This window comes from Lactuca serriola, chromosome 4 (assembly GCF_051521515.1).
Source record: "Lactuca serriola cultivar US96UC23 chromosome 4, Lser_US96UC23_V15, whole genome shotgun sequence".
NCBI classification, from domain to species: domain Eukaryota; kingdom Viridiplantae; phylum Streptophyta; class Magnoliopsida; order Asterales; family Asteraceae; genus Lactuca; species Lactuca serriola.
In genome coordinates, this window is record NC_136411.1 from 92,353,535 (window position 1) to 92,372,008 (window position 18,474).

The 18,474-nt window shown below is 33.8% G+C and overlaps 1 protein-coding gene across 2 annotated transcripts; it reads left to right on the forward strand.

Annotated features, from left to right (window-relative positions):
* Window positions 1-2,302: 2,302 nt before the first annotated feature.
* LOC145102117 (G-type lectin S-receptor-like serine/threonine-protein kinase RKS1) lies at window positions 2,303-13,282 on the forward strand. 2 transcript variants are annotated; one of them, XM_079039478.1, is made up of 7 exons: window positions 2,303-3,788; window positions 11,325-11,450; window positions 11,558-11,751; window positions 11,818-12,028; window positions 12,124-12,361; window positions 12,452-12,599; window positions 12,689-13,282. In XM_079039478.1, the coding sequence occupies exons 1-7, from the start codon at window positions 2,507-2,509 to the stop codon at window positions 13,001-13,003; spliced, it is 2,514 nt and encodes an 837-aa protein (XP_078895604.1). In that variant the 5' UTR covers window positions 2,303-2,506; the 3' UTR covers window positions 13,004-13,282. The 2 variants fall into 2 exon arrangements, with proteins under 2 accessions (XP_078895604.1, XP_078895605.1); XM_079039479.1 differs by lacking the exon at window positions 11,325-11,450.
* The last annotated feature ends 5,192 nt before the right edge of the window (window positions 13,283-18,474 follow it).

Below are 18,474 nucleotides of genomic sequence, written 5' to 3' on the forward strand. Positions count from 1 at the left end.
TGTCAGGAGGAAACCCTAAATTTTAGGGTTTGAAGGGCATTTAAGCATCATATTGGCTCATTTCCTTTCCACCTTTCAACCTCCACTCCATTGGGATGTTTTTGTAAACCTTAATCTTTGAGGTGTGCATTTTGGAGCTCAAGTGTCTGCTTTTTGGAGTGTTCTTAGTGTGTTAGAGGAAGAAGAAGATTCTTGGAGAAGCCTTGGTGAAGGAGCAACTTATGGATCTGGGATTCTTACCTTCTTAAGAAGCTCCATAAGGTATAAAGCTTCAATGTTGCCTTGTTTTTCTTTTAGATCTTGCCATGTGGAAATTATGTGTTCTTAGTCCCTTTTCTTGGTGTTAATGAGTATGTGCTACTCTAAGACCAAAGCATCCATCCTTTGTGAAGAAATAAGGTGCTATAAGTCATAAAATTGCTATCTTGGCTCTTGTGGTGCATGAATGAGGTTTTTAGTGGTTTAGACAAGCTAGAATCTTGGTGTTGGGCCTTATTAAGACATGCATAACCATAAAGTTGGAAACTTTATGGTTTGGAACACCTCTTTGGACCTGGATTTGAAAGTTGGACGTTGGACTGAATGGGATAAGCTCTTAATCAAAGTCTTGCAAGGCCATCGCGTACGTTGGGCGTAGGTGGTCAATGACACGATTCCGGGTCAATGTAGAGTACGCTAGGCGTACAATTGAGTACGTCCCGCGTACTCAACCTGTTGGGTTTTCGAGTTTGGGCTTCAAGCTTTGGGCCACCTTTTGGGCTTGGATGGTTGGGCCCTTATTGGTCCATCTAATTATGGGTGTTTTTGGGCTAAGTAAAGTGTTGGACCTTGGAGTAAGGCTTAAATAGGAGTTGGACCCAATTTGGAAAATTGGGCCGATTATGGGCTTTGAGTTATTATTTATTTTTGGGCCTTTTGGATCTAGATTTGGGCCTGGGTCTTAGCCCATCTAGGGAAAGGGTAAAGTGGTCATTTACCCTAAGTATGGCTTATTAGTCAAGGATTGTAATCAAATTATTAATTGGATAATTATTTTATTGTACTAGTGCGGGGATTTTAGTGAGCTAGCAGTCGGAGGCTTTCAGTGTGATTTAACAGTGTGAGGTGAGTTTTCCCCACTGTACTTATGGGTCGAAGGCACCAAGGCCAGCCCTTTGGATTATTATCCTAATTACCGTATGATTGAGTATTGTATTGATCTGTTAGATATGTATCTTGGTAGATAGGATGATACTATGCGTAGTGATTTGTAAGATTTGTCTGCTCATTATTGTCTGGTTAATTGTATGATTATCTATTATATATATATGTGTCGACACATCGTATATGTGGTTAGGTCGAGGCGGTCCTTCTTTGTGTTGAAGGTCAATAGACCTAGAGCGTCCCGAATAGACTGAAGGCCAGTGGGGCGTACCAGTCAGGCTGAAGGCACGGAGAACGATCCAGATGGGCTAAAGGCTCGGTGTGGCGTATCAGTCATGTTGAAGGTTCTATGAGCGTACCAGGTAGACCGTAGGCCAGTGGGGGGTTACAGTCAGATTGAACGATCTATATGCATGCTGTTTATTGTTATTATTCTGGTTTTGTGTTGTGTTGGTATTTTGGGGGAACGCACTAAGCTTTGGACTTAAAGTTTTGGGTTATGTTTCAGGTACTTAAAATGATCGCGGGAAGACAAATGTGTGATCGTGCACATCCTCGTGTTTTGTTTATGTATTTTTTAATATAAGAAATAGTTTTGTTTTTACTAATTTTATATAATTATTAAATTACATTTTAATATATTTAATAAATAAAATAAGAGGTAATAATGGATGATAATCCTCGCCTTTAAAAGCCCTAAAAGAGATGAAGGTGAGTATAAAATGACCATGGTAAAAAAAAAAATAATAAAAAATAAAAAAGTTGGAGGGGATGGGAGGTACCCACGACACGTAATGTTTTAGAGAATCTTCAAAGTGAAATTTTGAGGGTCGAATTATGCAAATATAATATGATTATTTTAACCATTTTCGTGAAGGTTAGTTTAATTGAGTAAAAAGTTAAAACCTTTTAAATACTCCAAACCAAACTTCCCCTCCAAAAGGACTTGGTCGAGTAGTCTTTGAGTTCTGCAGCTAATAATTCATGCACGTGGACCAGTTTTCTACTCCTCTAGCGAGCTGGCTTCTTCCTACCTAAGCCTTGTGGGTCGAATGGGTAAAGCTATTTAGTACTTGGGCTTGGTTTTCCGGATCCAGGATCGTATCAGACTTATTCAAACCATTTAATGCTAAACTACCACTTTAACCAACTTGCCCAACACTTTTCCTAAAAGATGACCTCTTTCTCCAACTTTCTCATGTAATTCTGAAAAAGACTCTAAATAAGACAGAAACAGCTCCTAAGGAGTATTAATCAGCTATACTGAGTGATTTTTTTTTTCTTTGTTATCACTTGTCAATATTTTGTTTCCTTAGAACCATCAAAGAGACGAAAAACATCTGATGATCACATAAAAGAAAACATGTATCAAGCAAAAAGCATTCTACAGTCATTGTTGATGATCCTTTTTTTCCGATTTAGCATTTCTACCGACTCCATCACACTCACTCAGCCTGTTAAAGATGGTGATGTATTAGTCTCCGGTGGAGAAAGTTTTGCGCTTGGATTCTTTAGCCCCAGAAATTCCAGCAACCGGTATGTGGGTATCTGGTATAACAAGGTGTCGGAGCAAACGGTAGTATGGGTTGCCAATAGAGATCATCCGATCACTAACTCAACAGGTATCCTATCACTTGATGAAACAGGAAACCTCGTATTGCGTGAGAGTACTCAACCCTTTGTGTTCTGGTCGACCAACGTTTCTGGAGTGGAGAATAATAATGATGTTTCCGCTCAGTTGTTGGATTCCGGGAACTTAGTGTTGTTTCAAGGTCAAAACAGAGAGGTTTATTCATGGCAAAGCTTTGATCATCCTTCAAATACTATTCTTCCGGGTTTGAAATTCGGGATAGATAAGAAAACGGGTATGAACAGGATGGCTACGTCTTGGGAATCCAGTGGGAACCCTGGAATCGGGGAGTATTCGTTTAAAATAGAAACTAGTGAGTCAACTCAGTTGTTCCTGTACAAAGGTACGACAGCAGTTTGGCGAGGCGGCTCATGGACGGGTCATGGGTGGAGCGGTGTACCGGAGATGACACAGAACTACTTGTTTAACGTCACTTACACAGACAACAACGATGAGGTAGCACTAGTTTACCTTATACGTAACTCATCAATTTTCTCAAGATTAGTCCTTAACGAGTCTGGGAAAGTTGAGAGGTCAACATGGCATGATGCAGATCGTCGGTGGATTGTGTTCTGGTCGGCTCCAAAAGACGAGTGCGATGGATACAACCATTGTGGTCCTTTTGGCCTTTGTGATCCATACAAGTCCGGAACTTTCGAGTGTGATTGTCTTCCAGGGTATGAGCCTCGGTCACCACAGGATTGGTACCTCAGAGATGCGTCCGGAGGATGTAAGAGAAAGGTCGGGACCGAGGTGTGCAAGGAGGGAGAGGGGTTCGTGGAGTTGGCACGTGTGAAGGTACCCGACACGTCGACAGCACGCGTGAACATGAGCTTGGGATTGGAAGCATGTAAAGGGTTGTGCTTGAGGAATTGCACGTGCATGGGGTATGCGGTTGCTGATATTAGCGGAGGAGGGCGAGGCTGCGTCACTTGGTATGGAGAGATGATTGATACAAGAACGTATTCAGATGGGGGCCAATCTTTCTTTATCAGGGTGGATGCAGAAGAATTAGGTACGCCATCAATTCCTTCTCTAATGCTATTTAATATTTAAGTCCTTTTTTTTTTTTTAGCTTTTTCCAAAGATGAAAAAAAAATATCTATTCCCGTAATTGATAGGTGTTGTCGATTTTTTTTTCTGGCCAAACATGATATAAAATCGAAAAATAATTCATCACGTCTAATAAAAAAACGAATTCTTTGTCAAATGAGGAACAACCAAGATATCGAGTATAGTAATATTTTTATGAACCATGAATTCTCCTATATGTGAAACTGACAAATTGTTTCCATTAACAAAAACAACATGTGAATTACCAAAATATGGAGTAGATGAGGTGACATTGTCTGTTGAGGAAGTCATATGGAGTAGATGAGGTGACATTGTCTATTGAGGAAGTCATATATGCAGTTGCTCCCGAGTCCACATACCAATTGGGATTTCCCTAAGTGACATGACACTAGGAATGAAAAGCTTGTGCCAAGTTGGAGTCTTGATGGAGTGAGTTTGAAGCATAAGTGGACAAACTTGGACAAGAGGATGCTTAATGTCCATTGGTGCGACAAAGTTGGCAATGGGGAGGACGACACCCCCCACGGCCTCTACCACCACCAGCAGATCCATGAGAGCCACCACGTGAATAATTATAAGATCGAACCCTGTTGTTAGTGGATCGAGATGCGAGATAAAAGTTGCGGGAGGAGTAGTGGTGTCACGGATGGATTGTAAAGATAACTCATGGCTTTCTGCCTGTGATGTAAGATCACGAAAAGTAGGAGATGGTTTATTGGTGCGTATCGCAATAGAGAATATTTCAAACAAAGGCCCTAATCCACATAAGAACTAGTGGATTTTATCCATATCTTCAATAGGTTGGCCTATGGTAGCCAATTTATCACAAGCAGACTTGAACTTTCTACCGTATTCTGAGATAATAGAGTTACCTTTTGTCATCTAGCGCAAAGAGTCTCGTAAAGAATGAATTATTTCTACCGAAGAACTATTGTAGGCGGATTCTAGTGAAGTCCAGATCAAGTGAGTTGTGGAGAGGCCAAGCACTTCGGCAGCAGCCTCTTCAGTCAACGAAGAATTAAGAAGGATCACAGCCTTCTGATCAAGATCAAACCAAGATGTAAACACTGTATTCGGAACTAGTTTGTTGTCAACTTCGATTGTTTTGGAAGGTGGAATAGAGGTGTCATCAACGTGGGGCAAAAGCTTTTGATAGGAGAGTAAGTGAAGCATCTGATTCTCCCAGAGAAGATTATTGGTGGAACATAACTTGATGGGAATCATATGAAGTTAAGTGTTCGTTGAAAAATTCCCATCTTGAGAAGTCGACATCGTCTAGGGTTTTGAGAAATAGAAGAAGAAAAATAAAAGGAGGGAAGGATCGGATGGGTTAGGCTGATACCATGTAATACTGAGATTAAGTGAACCACATTCATAATCGTGTGTATGATATTGAATATATACTGGGAAGTTACAATAGTGAGATCCTATAATGTAGGATCTAGAATATACAGATATACATAACATAATAAACAATATATACAATATATATTTATCTAATATTCATTACATAAAAAGCTAAAAACATAACAACGATTTATTACAATTTAAATTTGTCTTTTTCGTGTCGACATCTTTTGAAACCACTCCATTACTTTTCATTCTCAACTTTCACAAGTGCTTCGGTCTCAACATAGCAAAACAAAGTGTCGTTCAAAAAGTCATCACCAATTTTGTTGCGTAAGTCGGTGTTCAAGAGCTTCATCTTCGAAATACATCTTTCTACACTTGCGGTTGCTACAGGTAATATCAAAGTTAACTTTAAAAGCTTATAAACCAAAGGATAAGGCTGATGTTTCCCCGTACTAACCATCAAACGAGAAAGATAAGAAATTCCTTTCAAACTGGTGAAACGCTCATCTTTGATGCAAGGGTGATAAAATATGTCAAGTTATCCTTCAAGGTCTATCATATCTAAATCATCAAAGTCATACTTGTACAACTTACCCAACTTCAACAAGTTTGATTTGTCAAATTGTGCATATGAATCACAAGGGCTTAAGCATACATGTATTCTAGTAGTTGGGTGGTTGTTTCACTAAATCGATCCTGATATTTTGTAAGTTGCATATTCACCACCATGTTGAAGATTTCAACCTCGAAATGAAATCTATTAGTCTTTGTGGTCTTACGATTTCTCGCACCAACATACAACTCTTCCATATCCAAAGTATCAATATTGCGTGTTAGACAAAAAGAGGATTCCTTTGGCAGCAAACCTTATGTTTCATAAAGATTTCAATGCCTCCATTGTCACTCTAAGCATCGAATGTGCTTCTAAAATGTATAGATATTTTCTTTGAAGTTACTTTTACAATGTACCTATGAGGTGTAAAATCTCATACATCATACATAAGTAAAACATGAACTCATACGATTTAAAATATGATAAGATTCCGGATGCTTGTTGACGCTTTGCAAATGACCCTTCATCCTCTTTCACAAAATCTAACACTACAAGAACATCCGCAAACAACTTCATCAAACTTGTGAGTGTGTTGAAATGTGAACCCCATCTTGTATCTGCCGCTAGAACTAGTGTAGTCTCTTGATTTAACCATTTTTTCGTTTCAAGTTCACTACTACACAAGCCTTTTGCACCATTTCTCTTGCTTGTTCCCCTAATAAGTCTTTTCTTTTACACAATGCACAAACAACATTAACCACCAACGAAATTTGCTCAAAAAGTCACTAACACCAACATGCTTCTTTGCTATTGCCACAACCACTAACTGCAGTTGGTGTGCAAAGCAATATACATAAAAAGTTGTGTTGTTCTCTTGTAATATCAAAGATTCCAAACCATTGAAGTCCCCTCGCATATTTCTAGCCCCATTGTAACCTTGTCTATCACATGGCTTTTAGCACTTCAATGTAAAGGCCTCTATTTTCCAAGTTAACCGACTTGTCATGACCACGAAACGGTAAACCAGTTTTCAGTGAAAGTCTAACAACAATAATAGAAACATGTAACCGAACTTCATATTTACGGCCATCCGCCTCGGTTTGCCTCCTTAAGAGTACATCAATAGGTTATTTTTCTCCCAATAGAAAATCACATTTTTCTCTTACTTTGTTGTGAAAACTATCAATACTACCCTCATGAGTCTAAAATGCATTTTTTTTATTCCAAGTATCAAAACCTTAGGAAACAAATGCATATCTCCCTCCTTTTTGTCCCATGAGGTCTTCACACACATAACAATATAAATAATATGCTCTATTCTTTTCCACATTAAATTCCAACCAATCAAAATCTTTAAATCATGAAGGAATGAAGCTTCTTAATCTATCACATATTTTCTTTTTTGGAAACTTACGTGACATTATTTGACAAGGCCCTTGAAGCAAATAAGCTCTTCTTAGATCATCTCTTACATGTGATTTATAGCTTGTAATCTTTGGCCTATCTGCCGTGTCCTTTGGAAGATCTTTCAAATCAACACTTTCAATAGATTCATTAAAGCATGGTGTTTGTGGAATTGTATTAACCGAAGGAATTGATTGATTCGTGATTGGTGTTTGGGAAGATCATTCACCACTTTCATTAGGATTCGGTCTTAGTCTTTCTGTAAGGGTAACCTATAATTCAACATTAAGCTAAATAACTACTAATTTCACCAAATCATCCAATAGCTTCAATAAAAGCATACAAAATTGGTCAATAACATCAATAAGTCAATAACATCAATAGAAACATAGAAATTTCAAAAGTTCAAGATAAGTCAATAAATACAATAAGATAGAGAGTTGAGACATAACAATTTATTTCACTAAATCAAGCAATAAGTCAATAACATCAATAGAAACATAACAATTTCAATAATTTAAGATAAAAACATAGCAATTTCGATTTCAACTTAAACAAATTGGTAAAATTTCAACTTGCTTGCTTCATTCTTAGGCTAGGGTTTGGAGATTACTTGGAGTCAAATTGAACAATTGGTAGGAATGAGATTCAATTTTTGCTAGTGAATCAACAAGACAACATTAGGCAGCCATGAAGCTCATGGAACGGAAGCACGAAGCAACGACTGGTGATCTTTTTTCTGTTGAAGTCGAACACAGTGCCTTTCTCAAGTGTCGATAGTTTTTTATTCTGTTCTTGTTCCTTTCGTCCAATTAATTCAAGTGTCCAAGTAGACCAAGTCCAAACTCCCGATTGGACTATTCTACAAATGCCATTAAGCTTTTTTCTTAGGCTTATTTGCTTTTTTTTGGGATAAAATTAATAGGGTTTTTGGACTACTAATTATGAGTTTAAGTTTTAAACTAATTATAACTTTAGGTTGTAAATATATTTTCAGCCTTTGTTGATCCAAGAGAGTGACATTTTTTTATGTAGTTGCTAATTTTTTTTTATGTAGTTGTCGGTTTTTTTACGCAGTGGCATAATAGGTAAAAAAGAAAATTTGAAAAAATTATCACTGCGTATGCAGAACTAGGTGTTCCCGGTGCCACATCGGGCACCTAGTAAAAACCGCCCCTGATGATACGATTTTTGCGGTCAAACGCTCGATTTTAAGTTAAATGAATAATAACAAATGCGTGAATCTCAATGGAAAATGATTGAGGTTATCCATGGAATTTTTGAGAAAAATTATTAGAATTTATTTGATTTACAAAAATAACTAAAGAATTCAATAAAAAAAATAAAGACAAAAAATAAAGTCAAAATTATTGTGGAACAAAGGCATATTAAATTATCTTTAAATTGGTAATCAACTAAAAATAAATTCAAAATAATAAAATCTTATTTCCATATTTAAATCTAACTAAAATAAAACCAGCCAAAATATTGTCGTATAGTTGTTGCATATATACCATGTACTTATGCAAAATAGCACCTTCTAGGTGGGGTTTCTTGTCTAATAAAAGTTTGCCCTTTCGGAAAAAAAATTCTTACATATATATTATATTAACTTACTTTTTATCTTAGTTCTTAGAGCATCCACGATGCATAGTTCAATGAGAGAGTTAAATAAAGTGACATATCTAATTGACATTCAATGGATTAAACACTATCGTTATCGGATGTCATGTTGGCATTCAATAGATATAGAGTTCAATGACCATTAAATTCTTCATTGGCTAAAAGGAAACCTTTTAACTATTTTAAATATATATTTTATTAAACTCTATTGAGTTCAATGCATTGTAGGAAAATTAATATAGAGTTCTATAGCAAGTAAAATGATGATGTGTCAATCTATTAAATTCTAACAAGTTTAATGCATTGTGGATGCCTAAGTTTTCAAAGTAAAATATTATAATTCTTACTGAATCACGACTATTTTTTTTTTATTTCAAATGAAATAATATAATATCAAAGTTTCTTGTAAATTAGAGAATATTATATATATATATATATATATATATATATATATATATATATATATATATATATATATATATATATATATATATATATATATATATATATATATATATATATATATATATATATATATGGAAATGATCAAATGAGAACACCTAAAAGGTTGAGAACGCGAGAACAAGTATATTCATTTGTGATTCCACATATTCATTTGTGGAGAAATGATAAATTTTTACGTACAATCAACATGAATATGTATTTTCTCTTTAATTGAAATTAAAGGCGCAAAAATTTATCTTTTCTCCACAAATGAATACATGGAATCGCAAATGAATATACTTTGTTCTCGTGTTCTCATTTGATCCTACTCCTATATATATATATATATATATATATATATATATATATATATATATATATATATATATATCTTATACTATTTATAAAGCATATTAGTCATATCTTGAATTTTAAGAGGTACAAGATACAAAGTTTTTTATACAAATCAATTATGCATAACAAAACCATTAATACTTGCCAAAATTTTGAAGACTTGAATTAAGGAAAGTTATTAAAAAATTAATTTAGAGCAAAATAACAATTTTAAAATATTAAATCCATCAATATAAGTTAATTTACATTTCTAAACTAGATACCTATAATAATTAATTTACATCAAATGTATAAATATACAATATAAATTATTATAGGTTCTAATTAAAAATATAGAGATAATATTGAAATTTTAAAATGATAACATATCTAACACGGAAAGGAGTATTTATTTGTGATAGCTGATAGGTCTTTTATGATTAAGAAGGGTTTGTCTTATGTTATATAAAAATCTTTCTTGTGGTCTTACGCTAGCTATTGACTCTTCTCACTCCCTTTCACGAACTTATTTTGAACAAAATTATTTTATTTCAATATCAGTTGAGTCGTTTCTTGTTTTTGACTTGGTAACATCATACATTTTTATTGAAGACCAGGAAAGATATAATGAAATAACTAAAGAGGGGCTAGCGAGAGGCTTTCCTTATACAATCATCAATACATGGGCTTCGACACCATATATCCCATCTAACATATTTAACCCTCCTACCGTGATTAGAGAACCAAAAAAGCATGAAGCACAAAATATCATTAAAAGTAGCGATGTTCATTGTGATTGAATAATCTCTGATAGAACTGAGTGTTGTGCTTATTGTCGATAACTTAGTTCAAGATTGCCTTTTGCTTGATATCTAAAAGCTTTTGTTTCTAGAGATCTTGAAATTGAACAAAAAAATCCATGTAATCTTTACTTCCTATGAGCCGAGTTGATTTATTTGCATTAACCAAAAATCACCATTTTTATACCCACTTTTTCAAGTTTCTAAATTTCCTCGATAACACTTCAATCTTAGAGAATACATTTTTGTATTGATCCTCCCAACACTGATTGACAACCTAATCCAGTCATGGGTCCACAAACCACGAGCTAAAAAGTTTAAAGAAAAGGAACTGAAATCTTTGAAATTCACATGAAGATGGGAGTGTAGTCTAGTGTGCTAAGCTTTGTCCCAACTATACTAATATGCGTCAACTTATTCCCGTCAGGTTTTAGAGATCAGCCAGACCAAATAGTTGATGAATTTGTTGAAAATTAATATGTAACACCATTTATACGTTATAGTGGCTAAGTATTCCTATTGAATAATGGTGAAATATATAGAAGAGGAGAAAAGAGAAAAGAAATATAGGGTAGAAGAGAGAGGCGATTGATGGAAGGAAGAGAGAGGCCTAAAATTCATCCTCCCACTTGACTTATACCCTTACTTTTCTGTTATAATAAAAAACTTTGATAATCATTAGTTTAAGTGTCTTAAACCTCAAATTTTACACATATTTTATCTTTATTTTTACATATGCCCTCACTCAAATGACGACAATACCCCTTCTTCTGATTTCATAAATTTACAAAAGAAAACGAAACCGTGTATTAGAAATTTATAATTTGGTTTGTCATATTTTCTTTAAAGTCAGTGACCACTATGGATACTTATATAATAGCATCTTTAATATACTACATTGAAAGATAATAATTTCTAACATAAGATTCAAACTTTTCTATATTTAACCGGTTGTTTTATATTTCAGCCAAGTACTCAACAAATAAACCTAAGAGCTCCCATCAAAACCCATTTGTGATCATTGGGTTGCCAGTGATTGCAGCAGGGCTTATCATTTCTATGTTAATCTGTTGTTACATAAGGAAAAAGAAAGGTATGTCTTTGTTGGTTACACTCGTAGCTAGAAGAACAATAAACTTAAAGGAAATGCATCAATACACTAGTTTTTGCTAACACTTAATTGTTTGTTCTTATTAAAAGCCAATCAAAGTAAACGAGAAATCCGATTAGGTTTTAGTGATAGCTTGAAATCCATGGAAGGTTCTTTCATGGAGAAGGATTTTGGAGAAAACGTTGATTTACATGTGTTCGATCTGAGCACAATAGTTGCAGCAACCGATAATTTTTCTTTTTCAAACAAACTAGGAGAAGGTGGCTTTGGCTCAGTTTATAAGGTAATCTCTTCCTTAGGATCATTAATATCTTCATGTAGCTTATGTAACGTTTTAAGAGTTTTTCAGGGTAAGCTACTTAATGGGCAAGAAATAGCTGTCAAAAGATTATCGCAAGGTTCAGGTCAGGGGATGCATGAATTCACGAATGAAGTGACATTGATAGCAAAACTTCAACATAGGAATCTTGTAAGGCTTTTGGGATATTGTTTTCATAAAGAAGAAAAGATGTTAATCTACGAATACTTACCAAACAAAGGCTTGGACTCTTTCATCTTCGGTTTGTTTTGTGACCTACAACTTTTCCATATCCTCGTACGCTTCTTAAGATTTGTACTTTTTCTAAATTTCTCAACCTAATGGTGTTCTATATAGATCAAGAAAAAGGGTGTCTTTTGGATTGGAAAAAACGGTTTTTGATCATTCGGGGAATCGTTCGTGGATTGCTATATCTTCATCAGGATTCTAGGCTTAGGATCATCCACAGAGATCTGAAAGCAAGCAATGTCTTGCTAGATGCAGATTTAAACCCTAAAATTTCAGATTTTGGGATGGCAAAAATATTTGGAAGTGATCAAGACCAAGCTATAACACGTAGAGTTGTTGGAACATAGTATGTTTCCATTTATATAATTAGCACAAATCAGTTTTGTTCAACTTTTCTATCCATAATCCATCTAACATGGATGCAATATAATTGCAGTGGCTATATGTCTCCGGAGTACGCAATGGAAGGTCTTTTCTCAGTGAAATCTGATGTCTATAGTTTTGGAATTCTAGTTTTGGAGATTATCAGTGGAAGGAAAAACAACAGCTACTATCTAGAGAACTCAGTTAATTTGGTCGGACATGTAAGGAACTGATTTTATATTCTTTGTTGCTTGCTTTTTGACAATTCCCAAATTAAAAGAAAGTTCATCATCATTCACATGGTTTTCAGGTTTGGGATTTATGGAAACAAGATAAAGCATTGACAGTTGTCGATTCATCATTAGGAGATGCATATGATGCTCGTGAAATTCTATTATGTATCCATGTTGGGATCCTATGCGTTCAAGAATCGGCAACTGATCGGCCAACGATGACAGATGTAGCATTTATGTTAAGTAATCGTGAGACACAACTCCCTACTCCTAATCAACCAGCATATATCTTTAGACAATTGAATTATGGTACAGATTCAACAACAGCTTCGGCTAGTTGTGGAGATGGGTCAGTCTATGATAGGAGCATCACTACTGTTTATGCTCGGTGATCTTATAATTCATTGAATCAATTACTTTGAACATGAGCTCGATCATGTCCCTTCCTATAAAGTGTCAAGAATCAAGTTGTGCATTTTGTAAGTAGCATTTGGAGATACTTTCAACATTATGTATATGTAATGGGTTGCAACTTATTATTGAGTGATGCAACACTGTAGCTAAAGTTGTTGCATTATCAACTTGTAGGATACATGTAAATAAGCAACTAGCTACTATTACAATCATGTGGTATGTTTGATGAAAGGGTTAGATTTTGGTGTTTGGTTTTCCTTAGTAGTGTAATAATCATGTGGTATGTTTGATGAAATGGTTAGATTTAGGTTTTTTCTTTTGCTTAATTCTTTCAATTCCAAAGACTTGTTTTCTAATTAATTAAGATTATCGGTAACATCGTACGGCTAGAAGTTAAATCTCTAGGATCATCTTCATCAATATAAGGGGTTGTTTGGTTAGCATAATGTTTTGTAAGTAATCAAATTTAACAATGAAATGTGAATATGATTGAACCGACAGGAATTAATATCACTTTGGATTGCATATATGATAAATGAATTGGATTGGAAATTAGATCTACTTATTACCCTCAATTAGTTTTTCTATAAATTTCTCTTGTTTTATAAAAACTAATAATCTTAACATTTATTGATTTCTTTTATTTGTTAAACTACACATTTATTAACATTTATTTTAATAAAAAAATTACACAACTTCTTGTTACCCAATTCTTTTGGAAACCATTTGCACTACATAAACAAAAACACTACCGGCGACATTATTAACAGCGACACAGGCTTTTAGAGGTGACTCAAGCCAGAGTCGCTGCTAAAAGCCTTTGTCGCCGCTACTAATGTCGTGGTAATGGTCTTGAGGCCGGATCCGCACTAACACCTTCCGGGAAATCTCAACCGTTCGATCGACGATCTAATCCAACGACTGGGGTTCATTTTCGCAGAAAGTCAATATCGGCGACAATTTGTCACCGCAAAATGTCAAAATTGTCGCCGCTAATTGTGGAATAAAAAAAGATTCGGTACCCTTCCCTTCCAGAAATTTGTCGCTGTTTCTGGGTGTTGCCGCTAAAGGCATGCACAGATAAAAAGAAAAAACGACGCAGACTTCACTTTCTGCTTTCTTCCTGGGTTCATCTTGTTGTCTCGTTTATTTTTCTTCTCCCATTTTCTATGTGTTATCATCGATTCTGACAAAGAGACTCCCCAACATTGTGAGATTACCGATCAAATGGGTTTAAGGCTTCAAGTACTCCGACGAAAATGAGTTCAACTCTAACGAAAACAATGCATCTCGGATAAAAGGTAGCTTCAACTTCTGATTTCTCTTTTTCTTTCTCTTATAACATCGATTTCCGGCTCCATTTGATGATTAAATGCAAAATACTTTTCAATTTCAGTTTTTTTGGTCATTTTGTCTTGGTCACCGCTACGGGTTTACTATGACTACTGAGGACCACCACCAACCACTACACCATCTCTTCAGTTCCGACAACCACAGGTTCTTTATACTTTGAATTTCGAGATTTTGTTGCAAAATATGTGTGCTTATATATATATATATTATGTGGAATTTGGCATATGTGTGTAAAAATAGTGTATTTTTTTCATCATTAAGTTTTTTTTTTGTTGTATTTGGTGTATGTATACGAAAATATGTGTATTTTGTGTATCTATGTGTGTATAATATGTATATGAAAACATGTGTATTTTGTGTAACTAGAATGTTATTAGGTATATATGTTAAAGTGTGTATATGTGATATATGTATTTGAAAGTATGTCTATTTGATTATAGTAAAATGTTTTTATGATGTACGCATATGTGTATTTGTATATATTGTGTATTTTTGTATGTGTATATGTATGATATATATATATATATATATATATATGTATATATATATACACACACACAAGGTTCTAAAAGGCGTGAGGCGTGGCGTGGCGGCAAGGCCAAGCCTCAAGCTTAACGAGTTATGGCGAGCCATGTCGTTTTTCAAGGCGTGATGTAAGGCGGCGATTTTGTATTAATTTATAATTATATTACCGTATGAATATAAATTTATATCAAATATACCTAGTTTTTAGAAGTGCTATATCAACAACTAATAATAGAAAGTTAATAAAAAACACAATACTTGTATGTCCGATTAGAAAAGGTATAAAAAAGAGCAAAAAAAATGTGTCTCAAATGAAAAAACACGCGCCATAACACTTCATAACGCGTCATGGCACGTCATATCACGCCTTGGCACGTGCCACGCCTAACAGCAACTTTATGAAGCTTTTCGTAATGGCGATGCCGCGCCTCACGCCGTGGCGCGCCTTTTAGAACATTGTATATATATATATATATATATATATATATATATATATATATATATATATATATATCTTCTATTCTAATAAATGAAATCTAAAATGACACGTGTCAGTTTTTTAGAATATTTTTTTTTGACACGTGACATTTTTCTATGATTTTTATTATTTTCTTTTTTTGGTAACAAATTAAATTCAATTTAAATTTTGAAAATAAAAAAATCATATTCTAATAACATTATTATAATTATTTTGCTTAACAAATTAATTCATAATTACTTACAATCAAAAATATGTTTGTTTTTTTTACATTTATTATTTTTTATCTATATAAAATTTTTAAATATATCAACCGTGGTTTCCACGAGTAATAACCTAGTATATATATATATATATATATATATATATATATATATATATATATATATATAAACAAGAATGTATGTGTGTATAATGGAATATGATCACCATCCTTTTATTCACATGAGATGTATATATATAGATACAAATATTACAGTTTTTGTACCTCAACTATTATAAACATGACAATATATAATTCCTAGTCTAATATACCCCCTCAGTCTAAGGAGGATGTCGAATGTTTAGACTGGATCTAAAATCATTAAATAATACACGTGGTAATCCTTTTGTAAAAATATCAGCAAACTGGTAACGCGATGGGATATGCAAAACCCTTATGTGGCTGCGTTGAACTTTCTCTCTAACAATATGAATGTCGATTTCAATATGTTTAGTGCGTTTAATGGAATATATATATATATATATATATATATATATATTACAGTTTTTGTACCTCAACTATTATAAACATGACAATACATAATTCCTAGTCTAATAGTGTATAATGTTATTATTTAATTAGGCAAGCCTCAAAATTACAATGCTATAATTAAAAAACAAAAAAATAGGATTCTATAACTAATAATTTCATTTAAAAAAAAGTAAGATGCTATTTCATAATGTCATGCAAAGTATAATGTTATACTTGAAAAAGAAAAAAAAAACAATAAGATTATATAATTCACAATGTTATTTAAACTACAATGCTATAATTAAAAAAAGGGGCGTTTATATATGGCATCCTATGTTTTTTTTATTATAACACTGTACTTTAAATGACATTTTGAATTATAGCAACATACTTTTTTTTTTGTTTTTGAATTATAACATTGTACTTTACATGACATTATGAATTATAATTTATAATGTCATTTAATAATCAATGTTATAATAGAAATGTTTATTCTTATGTAATGTGTATTTGTAATAAAAATTGTATCGGTATATCTTATAATTTTTCAGGAAATGATATCGATATTGCTTTTGTTTGTGTACACCATGGATGTTGTAATATGTCATGGACATGGGGTGACAAAGCTGAGGACCCACCTTTTCCCAAGTGGTAGATGTGTCGGTCATCATGGGTAGGACCGTAAGTGTTATTATGAATTTTTATTTATTAATTTTATTCAGTTATTATAAATTAAATACCATTTCTAATAATTTTTAACTATATTTGTAGTTGAGCAACGTAGGAAAGTCCGAGGCAAAGCCAAAAATATTAAGCTTGGAAGAGCTCTCTTACAGAATAAGGGCAAACCGATTAACATGGATTATGATAGGGATATGACATATGATCCCATTGGAGAGCTGAAAGACATGTTTGCATGAGAAGTTGGAAAAATAATGTGACGATGGTCCCTTTTAATAAATGGACTTGGAAAAAAGTTTCCCATGCAATAAAAGATACAATAATACAACATTTAAGGGTAAATTATTTATATAAAGATATTTTATATGGTTAATTATGATTGGTTTTTTTACTTGGTTAACTCCTTTTATTTATTTATTTATTTTTTGTAGATAGAGTTTGATTTGGATCATATGTACTAGGATCCAAACGCTCATTTGTTGCCAGAGAGTTTTCAAACAACTTTTTTAAAAAGTTATCAAGAGCGTAACCCTGATGCAATAGAATATTTTGTGGAAATCAGAGGGTATGAGGATATCCCGAGAGCATTAGCCAACCCTCCGGATGGTATGGATGTTGCTAATTGGAAGAAAACAATTGAGTATTTCCAAACGGACGAACACAAAATTGCTTCAGAAAGGAACAAAAAATTCTGTCAAATGCAAATGACCGTGAATCGTGGGGGTCGATCTCGTATAAGAAGGTAATGTACAATACATGTAATTATTTAATTAACATATAATCTAGTTTTTAATGTTAAACAGAATCTTAGGAGAGTGGAAACGTTTCGCAAGGCTGATCATACCGATAGGGATGATGTATTTGTTACTGTCGAGGCGGAACAACAATACATAAGTATTTAATTATAATTTATCATATAATTAAGTGTTTATTTATACTTAATTGTTACTCACTATTGGGAAATGCAGAATCGGTTAGTGGAAGAGCTCTTAGAACAAACGCAAGGGCCAAAAGGTGAGAGAAAGTTAACACCGGATCAAGAAAAAGTTGCTTTCGAGAAAGTATTAGGAGAACAACATGGCCATATTAGAGGCATCAGTCAGAAACCTTCTGTTACTCACTTTGGTTTTTTGTCTTAGTTTAAAAATAACGATGTACTTTGGCATCAATAAATGCATGTTGATTTGGTAATTGTGATTTTGTCCCAAGTGCAAGATATAATAATGTTGACTTTGAGTGCAAGAAATAGCAATGAACTTTTCTATTTCTTGTATTTAAGTGCAACAAATAGAAATGTAATTTGGTTTTTTTGTCTCTAGTTTAAATATAGCAATGTACTTTGGCATCAAAAAAAGCATGTTGATTTGGTAATTTTGGTTTGTGGTGATTATTTTCTAAAAACTTTGGTAATTGGGTTTTTGTCCCAAGTGCAAGAAATAGCAATGTACTTTTGGTATATCTTGTATTTAAGTGCAAGAAATAGGAATATAGTTTGGTAGTTTTTGGTTATGTTTGATAATTTAACTTATAAGTTTATATATGTTGTTAGTTATTATGTAGTTGGAAAATCTTCGGGCACTGCTCAACGACCCGAGATGTAGGGAGGAGTTTTATGCGTTTTTTCAATCGGGGAATAATCAAGGAGGAAACGATGGAAACAGAGATGGTGGTTTGTCGGA